The following is a 13,047-nucleotide window of genomic DNA, read 5'->3' as shown; positions in this document are numbered from 1 at the left end:
GACCTCAATCTTTTAGAGGTCGGCAGCAGGTCAGCAAAAAAATTTGATACAAAGGTTATACCATAAAATGTAGAAACGATTAATTTTTTGCTGACCTCAAACACTCGGCAGTTAGTCGGCATTGCCAAATATGGACCCTAATTCCGAGGGTTGTGTGTGTGTGTGTGTGTGTGTGTGTGTGTGTGTGTGTGTGTGTGTGTGTGTGTGTGTGTGTATATATATATATATATATATAAATAAATATATATATATATATATATATAGATCTATAGTTTGTTGTCTTTGGGAAGAGCGGAAGGAAAAAAGTGATTCTTACGCCAACACATACATCACTTTTAATTACTTTTGACTTTCGTCCAACATTTGCGTGTTGGACGAAAGTAAAAACCATTAATTTAATTATAAATAAATCGTTTTTTAAAAAAACCACAAAAACGCAAATTTAATTGAACAGAATGTTTTTAAAAACATTCTGAATGTTTTTAACAATATAAACAATGTTTTTATTTTTATTTTTTTAATAAAATGTTTTTATTTTTAATTTTTTTAATAAAATGTTTTTATTTTAATTTTTTTTTACTGTAAATCATGCGCGGAGTGTTGCTACATCGACTATCTTATAGCCTGACTCGCAAGGGAGTGCTGCTACATCGACTGACAAATAGCCTGACTCGCAAGGGAGTGCTGCTACATCGACTGACAAATAGCCTGACCCGCAAGGGAGCGCTGCTACACCTACTATCTTTTAGCCTGACCCGCAAGGGAGTGTTGCTACATCGACTGAGGGTTTGGTTGGGGCAGGCAGTCTATCAATTAATAAAAAAAAAATAATTCCGGTCTTGCATTTTAATTTTTACTTTTTGTCAACAGAATATGGAAAAAACTTTCGGACAACATCTACGGGTTGTATATATATATATATATATATATATATATATATATATATATATATATATATATATACATATATATATATATATATATATATATATATATATATATATATATATATATATATATATATATATATATATATATATATATATTTATATATATATATATATATATATATATATATATATATATATATATATATATATATATATATATATATATATACACACACACACACACACTACTTTTATAGTATCATTATTATTACTATTATTATTTAGTTTAATGTAAAATATCTATTAATGTCTTCAATAGTTAGTTCTTCATTAGATGAAGTTTTTTTTTTTAATGTTGCTACGATGTTTTCTGAATTATTTAATTTATGTTTTTATCACCATTTCTTCAAAATTCATTTTTAAGATGTTACAACAATTCATTTTTAAGATGCTACAACAAATTAAAAGCATTACAGATCATGCGACTGGTTCAGATCATGTGACTAGTTAAATAAATGTTACCCAATAATAATCAACAATTTTAGAAGCAATAAAGTAGGGGAGGCAAAGGCTTGTTGGCAGCAAGGGTATGTTAACAAAATGCATTTATCTTCAGAGGCTATCATCAAAAAGTGTCAGAATTACACAAAACCTTCTTAGATAACTATTTCATCTCTTTGCTGTAGTATTGTAAAGATTCATGCTTGCACATAAAAGATATCGGGATTTATGTATTTTTTGGACAAAAACATAACTTTTGGAACATTGCTTTCCTTTAACTTTATGAAGCAAGTTGTAGATTGTATTAAAAAAAAATTATTGTAAAGATTCCATTCACATTTAATGTACTATTTCTAGTCAGTTTTTTCCAATAGTTGTAGTTTTTCAGCATTTAATGGGTGTTTATTTCAAAAAGGCTTTTTCATGAGGCGAGTGGAATCATAGTATTAACTATGGAAAAAAAAAAATTAATTCGTAAATTAGTTAATTCGTAATTGAGAAAATTTATTTAAAAAAAATAATTTTCTTTAATAACAAGAGGATTTCTTTTTACCTAGAAAAAAAGTGGTCTACTGTTTTGGCTTAAAATATTTTATCTTATTTTATGAAGACCCAGAAGGACACCAAGAAAGTCTTTTTTATAATGAATCTACTTGAAAAATGTTACCTATTAAAATGTGACATTACTAAATTTTGTAAACTTAGATTAAAGTGGTGTATTCCTGTTGGAGGTGCTTCTTGTTTTCACCCAGTATACGCTTCTGAATATCACAAGAATGTAAAACTTTTAGCACTAAAAATACTAGATGTTTCAGACCATAAAGATGGCTTGATCTTAGTTGTATGTGACTTAACAAATTGAGACTGTATGCAGCAAAGTTGTAATAAGAACCCAGATAACAAAGCTAAAATCTTACTACTTTGTTTAATAAACACAGCATTGAAAAAATCACCTTTAATCAGTGGCAAAAACCCAACAAAAAACATGATATAGCTGAAGCAACTTTTCTAGTTAATGATTTTATTGAAAAAGCTTGTCAACAAATAGACCAAACAAGAGACCATCACTATATAGCCAGAAATCAAGCAACATATTTGCAGCGTTTAAAAAATAATTATCTCAAAATAACATTACCAAGTAATCATATTTTAATATTACTAGACTTTGCTGAAAATTACAGTTTTTTAAATTCAAAATGCAGTACAATGTTTTCATTAGAACAACAGTCAATTGCATCCTTTAGTTATTTATAGAAGAAAACACGATAAAATGTAAAAGTGTTTGTATCATCTCAGACCATTTGATCAATCAACCAGAAATAACCATTGTGGTATGATTGATACCACAATCAATAACAACTTTACAGATAAGACAGGTATCATTCAACAAGTATACTAATATAAATTTTTCAACAAGGCAGCAAACCGATATGATTCAATTTGCTTCTTTTCAACAGAAATTTATTTGAATAGTTCAATTTTTATGTCAATTGTTTATTACATAAAATATTTCTAATACATTTATTTTATAACTACATAATAAATTTGTGCATTGTGATGAAAATAACTCTTATCAATGGGTATAAGTTGAAATCTAAATTTTAACACAATGATAATCAAATAAAAGTCAAATAAATGGGGAGGGGTAGAAGAGTAGAAAAAATATACCAAAAAGATAATTGTATAGAAATAAGTGAAATGGAATAAATTTAGGCTGGAAATTAAAATAAAAGTTGTTTTATTTTTACCTAATAAGCTACTTATACATTTTATATGCTGTCTATTTACTATCTAACATTACAAACTCAAATTCACAGCTTTGATATGTGTATGTTCAATACCTTGTTTGTGCATTATCACGCTTCATGCATCAGATAAAAAATTAAACACACTGTATAAGGTGAAATGTTCAATAACTAATTGATAAAATTAACAAAGAGAGAAGTTTTTCTAAGATAATCTAAGAATGTTCTGGTTGAAAATGTGCATGTTAAAAAGTTAATAAACTTAGCATATATATTTGTTTATTATGTGAAAGTATATATTTTGCTTTTAAGCTTTGTAAAACTAAAGAACTTTAACATTTTATTAAAAGATATAAAGATTTTTATCAATTCATTACAACTTTAAAGAGCATAGCATTTTTATCAACGCACGAGTTAAGTGACTACAAATTGTGATACCTGGAAATACATCTGGTCTACAAATTCTGTTTATTAAAAACCATACTGTTTTAAAAGCACTGTTTTAAAAGTAGGGTCAATGATATTGCATATATGATATTTCAATAATTTATGAAATAACAAAACAATAAATTTATGCACAGTATTTATAAAACCAACAAATAAAAAACTATACAAAAGTTTAATCTATTTGCTTAAACTTTAGTATAACTTTTAGGAAAAACTTTAAACTTAAACTTTAGTATAACTTTTTTAGGAAACTTTCAGGGTTGATAAAAATCAAGATTTTTTTGAAAAAAATCAAAAAAATTGATTTTTTTGATTTAAATTGGATTTTTTTGATTTAAATTAGATTTTTTTTTATTTAAATTAATCAAATAGTTTTTAAAAATATAATGAAATCGTAACTAAATTAATTTAAAACATTGAAAAATCTTTTTTAGTGTCGATTATTTACAAATTTTCAAATATTCAATCAATTAAACTCATTGATTCTAATGTTATTTGATTAAATAGTTTGAATAGAAAAACCAATTTGCCTGCTTTCTCAATTTCTATTTTGCCTGCTTTCTGCGAGTCTATTTCTAATGTTTGAATGCACAAGACCAAATGATGAAAATATTTTTTTAACTCTTGCAGATGAAGCAACAGCATCATTCTGTTTTCTTCACAAATTGTTAACAGAATCGACCAGTGTTTTAGATAGGATTCAAGACAATCAGCCAATGTATTCCATCTGAGATCTAACATCTTGGGGCGTTATAAGTCATAGCCCCTCTTTGCTTTGTATGTAGCAGCAGCAAAATGGTTGTTTCTAAAATACTTAACAACTTGAACAATCTGCTCCTTGATGTTTGGAATTGCCAAACCTTGGGCCAACAGATTGAGAATATGAGCTGAACATCCATATGTAATAACATTAACATTATCTCAAGTTTCCAACTGTTGTCTCATTTTCGACACATTTGCTGCATTATCAGTTACTACACTGTGAACTTTACAACCAAATTGTTTTTCTCATTTGTTGATAGAATTAACAGCAATGCCAACCAAATATGTTACTGTTGCACAAACTATTGGTTCATTATGAACTTTGTTCCACCCATCAATACTCATGGTTACAGACAGATCATGTAGCAAACCTGAACAATAGTTAAGCTGTTCTTGTGAACAGTATCTAGTAGTTTTCCACCAATATCGATTCTATTAGGAGGGTTATATCCTGGGCGTAAAAAATGGATTATCTTGATAAACTCTTAATGGTCAACCATTCTAAAAGGCAAGTTAGTAGCATAAATCATTGTTGCTATCTGCTCATCAATTGCTTCTTTTTCAGATTTAGTGGTTTTAATAAGGTATGAATCCAATTTAGTTGCTACTGTCTTGCCACTGCTTGGTCTTGTCACTGCCTTTTTATTTTAACACAAAAACCTTGTTTTATCTACAGCAGATTGACTAGGTTCAGTTTTCTTAGCAGAACATTGACTAGTTTGTGGTTCTTCAGTTGTCTGGTTGATATTTTCTAAGGTTTCTTGACAAATAATAATGTTTTCATCATCTTGAACATCTTTCAGAAAATAACATTTACCAGCACTTTTGTGGTTTTTCATTCGAGCAACCAAACCTTGCATTTGTGAAGCGCAGCTTTTTCATTTAGCTTTATTGCCCTTTTCCCAAAAGGTATTGCAGGTATTTCTTCAAACCATGTCCAAACTGCATCTCCTTTTCTACCAGCACCAGACATTTTTGTTTTTAGTTATATTATTTTTATTTTCAATTAAAAAATAACAACCAATCATATATGAATTAATGATTTATGACTAATATATATTTTATAATGCATTATCTGACTATTAAAACTAATACTAGTTTATGCAGTAGTTATATTCAGCTAGTGCAATTTACTTTAATTTGATTAATCAATAAATAATCATTAAAAATAATTAAAATTAAAAAACTCAATTTAAATCAATTTTTTTTTTCCGTCTGATTTAAATCATGATTTACATCGATTTAAATCAACTGATTTAAATCAATCGATTTAAATCAAAACAACCCTGAAAACTTTAAAAAGTTATTTATTTTAAACACTTAATGTTTTAAATTAAACATTAATTAATTGATAATAAAGATAATGATAAAACACTTCCACATTTAACTTCAAATCAATATCTGCACTAGATATTATGAGAGTTACAAATGTTTAACTGATGGTTAAATTTGACTTTTCAGACAGTTGCATAAGATAAAAGTAGTTGCAGTTTCTTTCATTTAAAATATTTGATCATCACTGATTTCCTTTAGAACTCAGTGGTGATCAAATTTTTTAAATGAAAGAAAAAAAAAAGTAAAAGAAAAGAAAAAAACTTTTTTAGAAAAAGTAAAAGTAGTTGCAGTTTCTTTCATTTAAAATATTTGATCACCACTGAATTCCTTTAGAATGGTGTGATGCGTGCTTGTACTTAGGGATTGCAAAATTACTAACCTTTTTAATTACCTGTAATTTGGTAAAAGAAAAAATTGATTACCAGTTAACCGGTAAAGTACTGATAATTTTGCACATTTTAAAAACTTTTCTGAGGTTCAAAATATCAATATAGAGTTCGAAAAATTCGTAATATCAATTCATTCTTAAGTTCATTGCTTAATAAAGTGTTTTGCTGAGTTTGTTTAACATAAGCTGTTATATCAGCTGTGTAAATATTAACATTTTCGTAACACAATGTTTCTACAGCAACTTTTAAAGGCTACAAGACTGATATTATGTTTGATAATAAGCCAATATTCTTTTTGTTAAATGTGATTGCAGACTTTATATCAATAAGACTTTTTCGTATAGGATTTTGAATTTTATAAAAATGCTCCAACATTGTTCGTAGGCTACCTCAACGTGTTAAAGTGTCCAAAATTAATGAAAGATCTTAACTCATTTCCTCTCTGATATTTTTCTGCAGTATTTCATTTTTTGTTGTAGAAAAATTATACATTTTTATTTAATTTACCAGTTAACTGGTAAACCAGTACTGCAATATTAGTAAACTAGTCAACCAGTATTACCAATATTGCAATCCTTAATTGAAATGTATAGTTTATTTTTCTTGTTTTATCTGGTGATTATTCAAACAAATTAAACTATTTAAGTTTAAATCATGATTTTAAATAATAATAATAATAATAGTATTAATAATATTAATAGTATTAATAATAATAATAATAGTATTAATAATAAAAATAAAATAATAATAATAATAGGATTTTATATTAAGATTTTATATTATTTCAAGGTCTTATTTTTGTAATAAAAATTTTTATCATTTAAAAACAAAGTTTACTATTTTAAAATTATTTTCAAAGTTAAAGACCAGAAGTATTTCCAGATATAATTCACAAACACTTAAATTTTCCTAATTTCCGTTGATATACAATATGATAAATAAATACACACACACGCTATTGAACTTTAAAAATTTACATTATGTTTTATTTCATTTTTAGATGTTACCTATTTAAATATCAGTAATGCATTTTAATGAAATTAATCAAAAAAAATATAATTTTACATTATAAACATTTACAAAACAACTTTGCATTGCAAAATTTTCATCTGAATTTGTTCTATAATTTTAGCATTGAACAAAAATAAAAAACCTTGAACTCCTTTATCATAAAAATTTTGAAGCATCCATGTTGTCGACCGAGAAGCAATATATTGAATGAATTTCTAAAATATAAAAAGTAAAACATAACAACTACTAATTTTCAAATCTTAAAATTTAAATAAAGTACCAGTTTAGAATAAAATACCTTTTGATAAAACTTTCTTATTTGGTTCTTATATGCCCCTATTATTATCTTATCTATTAAAATATCTTTAATGTGTGCTATTAATATAATATTATTATTACAATTAATTATTCACAAAATACATTTTTATAGACAAATACTATATATAATGTTGATATAGGTTTTTTTTTAAATTATTATAAATATATAATTATTAATAAATAAAATATTATTATAAAATAATTTTTAAATACTTCATTATATAAACATTTCATTTTTTTAAATAAGAGTGTACATCAGTTGAATTACTTCGTGATCTAACATATTCTACTATTAGTTAATCTGTGTTAAGTAATTATAGTTATCCATAATCTTTAGATTATCTTTCTTTCCTTTTTAAATTTCTTTCTTCTCTAGTTCCTGATAATACTTTTCTTTTTAAATTTCTTAGCTCTCTTCTCTAGTTCCTGATAATACTTTTCTTTTTAAAACTTTATTTATGTTAATTCTTTTGTGTCAACAGTGAAAAACTTCTAATATAATCTCACTTTGGGACTTGATGAAGCTGAGTTCAAATACAGGAATTTCATTTTCTTGTTTACACATGTATTAAACAAGCACCTGCTTTTTACAGTCATGGTTACAACTATACTCTGAACAAAATATTATTTCACATTTAAAACATTATTGCAGGTTTGTCAGGTTTTGCAATAAACTTATCTTTTATTGAATTTTATTAACATTTCCAAGGTTTTTAATTGCAGTTTCCCAAAGATACCTTAATGCTAAACTATTGAATTATTGTAATGGATGTCAAACTTTGCTTTTTTTCTCAGAGAAGATGAGGCTAAATTCATATCAGTAACTAGTCAACAGTTTATTTTAATCACTACTCACTCTTAGAAAAACCTCATTTTTTAAAATACCTCTAGCAGCGGGGAGCTAAGATAATAAAAGTTGTTTTCCTCTTTAAACAAATCTACTTAAAAAAATAACTGATACATTTCTTGTTTTTTCAGTGCCATTTTATTTAAAAATAATCATGCCCTTATTGAAATTTTCAATTTTCACTTTTTTTAACAATAAACAAATTTAAAAAACAAAGCACTAAAAACTAATTTACAAATAGGTTGGAAATGAATATATTTGATTTAAGTTGCTTTTAAAACAGAAATACTAAACTACATTATTTTTAATATATTTAAAAGATTACCACATTAAAATGCATAAAAACAAAATAAAAATGTGGATTATGCTTAGTTAAACTTTTTTTAAAGGTAAATATAAAATTCTACCATTATTTCACTATATATATATATATATATATATATATATATATATATATATATATATATATATATATATATATATATATATATATATATATATATATATATATATATATATATTATATATATATATATATATATATATTTATATATATATATATATTTATATATATATATATATTTATATATATATATATATATATTTATATATATTTATATATTTATATATATATATATATATAAATATATATATATATATATATATATATATATATATATATATATATACATATATATATATACATATATATATATATACATATATATATATATATATATATATATATATATATATATATATATATATATATAAAGTCCTCAATTTCTGAATTTGGGTGACACCCAAATATGGTTGGCAGTCTCAAAAACTCTAGAATAGCCCCAAAATGTATATATATACATATATAAATGTGTGTGTGTGTATATATATATATATATATATATATATATATATATATATATATATATATATATATATATATATATATATATATATATATATATATATATATATATATATATATATATATATATATATATATATATATATATACTGTTACAAAATTTATGTTTCAAGATTTGCCAATCAACTGTATCAAAGTCAAAGCAACAATTATTTTATTTGGTTGCATTAAAAGGATTGGAGGCGGTATTTCTAATATAAGATTTTTTATGTAAGACTGGGGTTAGGCTTTATATACAACATTTTTTGTTAGATATTGTTTATTAAACAGACGTGTAGTTTTCTTAATGCAGCTGCAGTTTGTTGTGTAAAATTTGATGGTTGTGTGAATTAACAATGGTTCAAATATTTGGCATACAGCTTTAATCAACATTAATTAAATTTCTGTTTAAAACTTTGTGGAGCTTATGACGTAATGGAAAATGTCAATTAAGTTTAAGAAAAGATGACTTTATTTTGGTTACAACATTTTTGCTGAAAAGAGGATTAAACCATATATTTCTTTTTTTTTTTTATTAGCATTAGGAGGGTTTATAGTTGGATGATATTGGAGTTAGTTGTAAAATCTAAACTTTTCTAATACATCTTTATAAATAAGAGCAGTGTTTTCATACCCATAATTTTAGATAGCCTATGTTTAATTAAAGTTGGTAATTGTTTTAAAATGGTTGGTAGATGGTTGGAACTAGAAAGGATATCATTTATCAGCATTGACATTATTGCTTAAAACAAGGTTCAGATATAAAGGAGAACCTAGAAAAAATAATGGATAATTTTTGAGAATGTAGAAAAATTTAAAAATGATAATTTTTATAGCCAGAGGGTTAATTGCAATATTTTGGCAGTTAAAACAATATTTTGTGTTGAAAAATATTAATATGTTAAGTAACTAAAAAAAAGATAATTCAAGAACTATCAAAATTTTAATGATTTACAATTAATTTAAAATTAACCAAATTAAATTAAATTAAATACAATTAAATACAATTAAATTATAATTAAATTAACCAAATTTTATTTGAAATAAAAAATTGCCTGATAACTTGTAAAACTAGAAATTCTTTAATTTTTTCACTTTTGTTCCAGAAAAAGTACTTATTTAAATAAAACCAAAAAAGTTATACTAGTTAAATTTAATGGTACATAGATCATCCAGGTCATATTTGAAAAATCCAGAAAATTGTTTGGGTAAAATATTTGGAATATATTTTGCCCTTATTTTCCTTATAACTTTGTTTTTAGCTGAGTTGTTTCTATTTTTTATTTTCAAACTTTTCTTTATTTTTCTGAGTGCTGAGTGAAAAAGCCTAAAAAACAAATATATTAAAAAAATTTATACCTAAACTTGAATGCATAGAAAATGTTTTGGATATCCGGAAAAACTTAAAGATAAAAAAAATATCTGGAATTCCAGAAACATCCGGAAAATGATAATCCTTGAATGGTATTGTACAAAAATACAAAATCATGAATCAGATTCTTTTTTTTTTCTTTCATCATTTAAAATAAGTTTCATACTGAAATCATCTTTTTTAGACAACTTTTTACGTGTAATCTTTACAAATAGCACTTATTATTTGATTAATTCTAATAATAGCAATTATTATTTGATTGATATTATAATAGATAATTTTTTTTTTCTTTTTAAAAAAATAGAAAACTTTTTAGAAAAGAAATTTTTTTTATAACTTTGATTGCATAAAAAAACTTAAGGCATCATTTCAATTGGCTACATAGCAATTAAATAATCTGGTGGTTAAAAATGTGAGCCTAAACGCACCTTGTTTGTCAAGGATCGTTTGTTTCGGTGTTTTTTTTTTAAAACAAGTTTGTTTCGGAGTTTTTTTTTAAAACATCACTTCCAACAAGGCTGCAAGCAACCACCATTAGAGTCAGAAGTTACTGGAAGAGAAAAGATGAAGTTTATAAAGCAAAGATGAAGTTTATAAAGTCACAGTAAAAGGATGAAACTTGGATAAATGATAAGTAACATGAGAATGAACTTTAATAGATGGCACAAGAGACACTAGCCCTTTAGAGCAGCGCCCATTTAAGTATTTATAGAAAAAAGAACGAGAAGCAACATTACTTGGATATGACAATGGTTGAAGGTAGGCTGCAAGTGCAGGTTCAATTATGTTTATAATGCGTTTTTGCACCTTGTCTAAAAGAGAAAAAGCATCATTCAAAGATCTTCTCCAGATGTGCAAACAGTATTCCATACAAGGACAGAGTTGAGATTTATAACAATAAAGAAAGAAATTTGGAGTAAAAGAAGTGGCGAGAACAATAAAGAGATGCAACATTAGCAGATACTAATTTTGCAATGGATTTAATATATGGTTTCCAAAAAAAATTGGAAGTAAGAGTTAATCCTAGAAGACAAAGGGTAGATTCATCAAGTACATTACCACTCATAAATATAGAAAGATCTAGATTGTTACAATATCAATTAGTACAAAAAAATTAAGTTTTATTTGAGTTAAAGTTCACCAGCCACTAAGGGCCTTATGATGTAGCAAAAGTGAGACCCTCAAGCTCAAATGCTCCCTCCAAGCAATCAGAGAGAGTTGGCTTCTTAACAAGACAAGAATAAATGGTAATATCGTCAGTGAACAATGCCACTTTAGACATGAGAATTTCAGGGAAATCATTAATGTAAATTTAAAAAAGTATAGGGCCATAGATAGAACCTTGAAGAACCCCTTAAGTTACAGGAAATAAAGAAGAGTGCATCAAAGATAACTTTTGTACTATAATTGGTAAGGAAGGATTCAATAGTCTTAAAGATATTACCTGGTACACTGTAAGAAGCAAGCCTGTTATATTTTTGTAGATTCTGTGGGTTTATTAAAAGCAAATCTTACAAGGCAGCAGGGCATGGGGCAGGTAGCACTGGGTTACACGATACCAGTAGCAGGGTGATCATGATGATCCTGATCCTGACCTGACTATAATTCAAATACTATTCAAATTATAGAGGACTGCAGTCATGCTAAAGATAATAAATCAATTTTTGAAATATTCTTTGATTTTGCAAAAGCATTTGATCTTGTCAGTCATGAAAAATTATTGCTATAATTAATGAATATTCTACCTAGCTGGCTCACTTCCTGGATTACAGCTTACTAATCTAACCGCCATCATAGAATTAAAACAATGTATTGAAGCCAGTGTACTTCAAGGTAGTATTCTTGGCCCAATTCTGTTCATTCTCTTTATTTCCATCATTATCTCCAACCTGAAGCCATTCTCCAAAAACATGCTGAAGACATCCAATAATTAAATAATTTAACTTGCAAAAATATAAATAAAGTCAATGAAAAACTATTCTTTGATCATTTAAAGAATATATTAAGCTCATGTGGAATTCCAGCATAGTCTCTGGGGCCAGCACACTACTGCAGGCTTGGACAGGAATGGCGAGCGATCAAATGCTACTGCTGACCATACAAGTGATTTTTTTCTTAACAGCTTAGCTATAACTGTTAAACTGTTTTTGATGATTTAAACATTTTAAAAATGAGCTGAAAAAAGAAAGGCTAAGTTAATTTAAATTAGAAAAAAAAACAAAAAAACTAAAAAAATTTTTTACAATAAAGAAAATATTTAAGCTTCAAAATAAAACTTAAAAAACTCAAACTCAAAGCGAAAATTATTTTGTGTGATGTTTTTAATTGCATTTTAAACAAATAACTTTTAAAACCTATCTTTTGAAACATTTTATTAAAGTCACGCAAAACATTTTTACAAATTACTTCTAATCACTATATATTATTCCTAAACTTAGTAGTGGTACTAAAGCTCATTTGTGCGTGTTTGCATGAAACCCCTGGCATCATTGAATCCAGGATAATAGTGAGAGTCTCTCAACACTT

General features: G+C 25.8%; 1 protein-coding gene across 3 annotated transcripts in view; it reads right to left on the bottom strand.

Annotated features, from left to right (window-relative positions):
- The window catches only part of LOC100203445 (phosphatidylinositol-binding clathrin assembly protein LAP), a 71,750-nt gene that overhangs the window by 34,740 nt on the left and 23,963 nt on the right, over nucleotides 1-13,047 (bottom strand). For all 3 annotated transcript variants that reach the window (XM_065792225.1, XM_065792223.1, XM_065792224.1), the window contains exon 3: nucleotides 7,223-7,295. In XM_065792225.1, coding sequence (XP_065648297.1) covers nucleotides 7,223-7,295 — 73 coding nt within the window. The remainder of the gene's footprint in view (nucleotides 1-7,222; nucleotides 7,296-13,047) is intronic.

This window comes from Hydra vulgaris, chromosome 03 (genome assembly GCF_038396675.1).
Source record: "Hydra vulgaris chromosome 03, alternate assembly HydraT2T_AEP".
Classification (NCBI taxonomy): domain Eukaryota; kingdom Metazoa; phylum Cnidaria; class Hydrozoa; order Anthoathecata; family Hydridae; genus Hydra; species Hydra vulgaris.
This window is presented reverse-complemented; position numbering and strand designations above follow the sequence as displayed.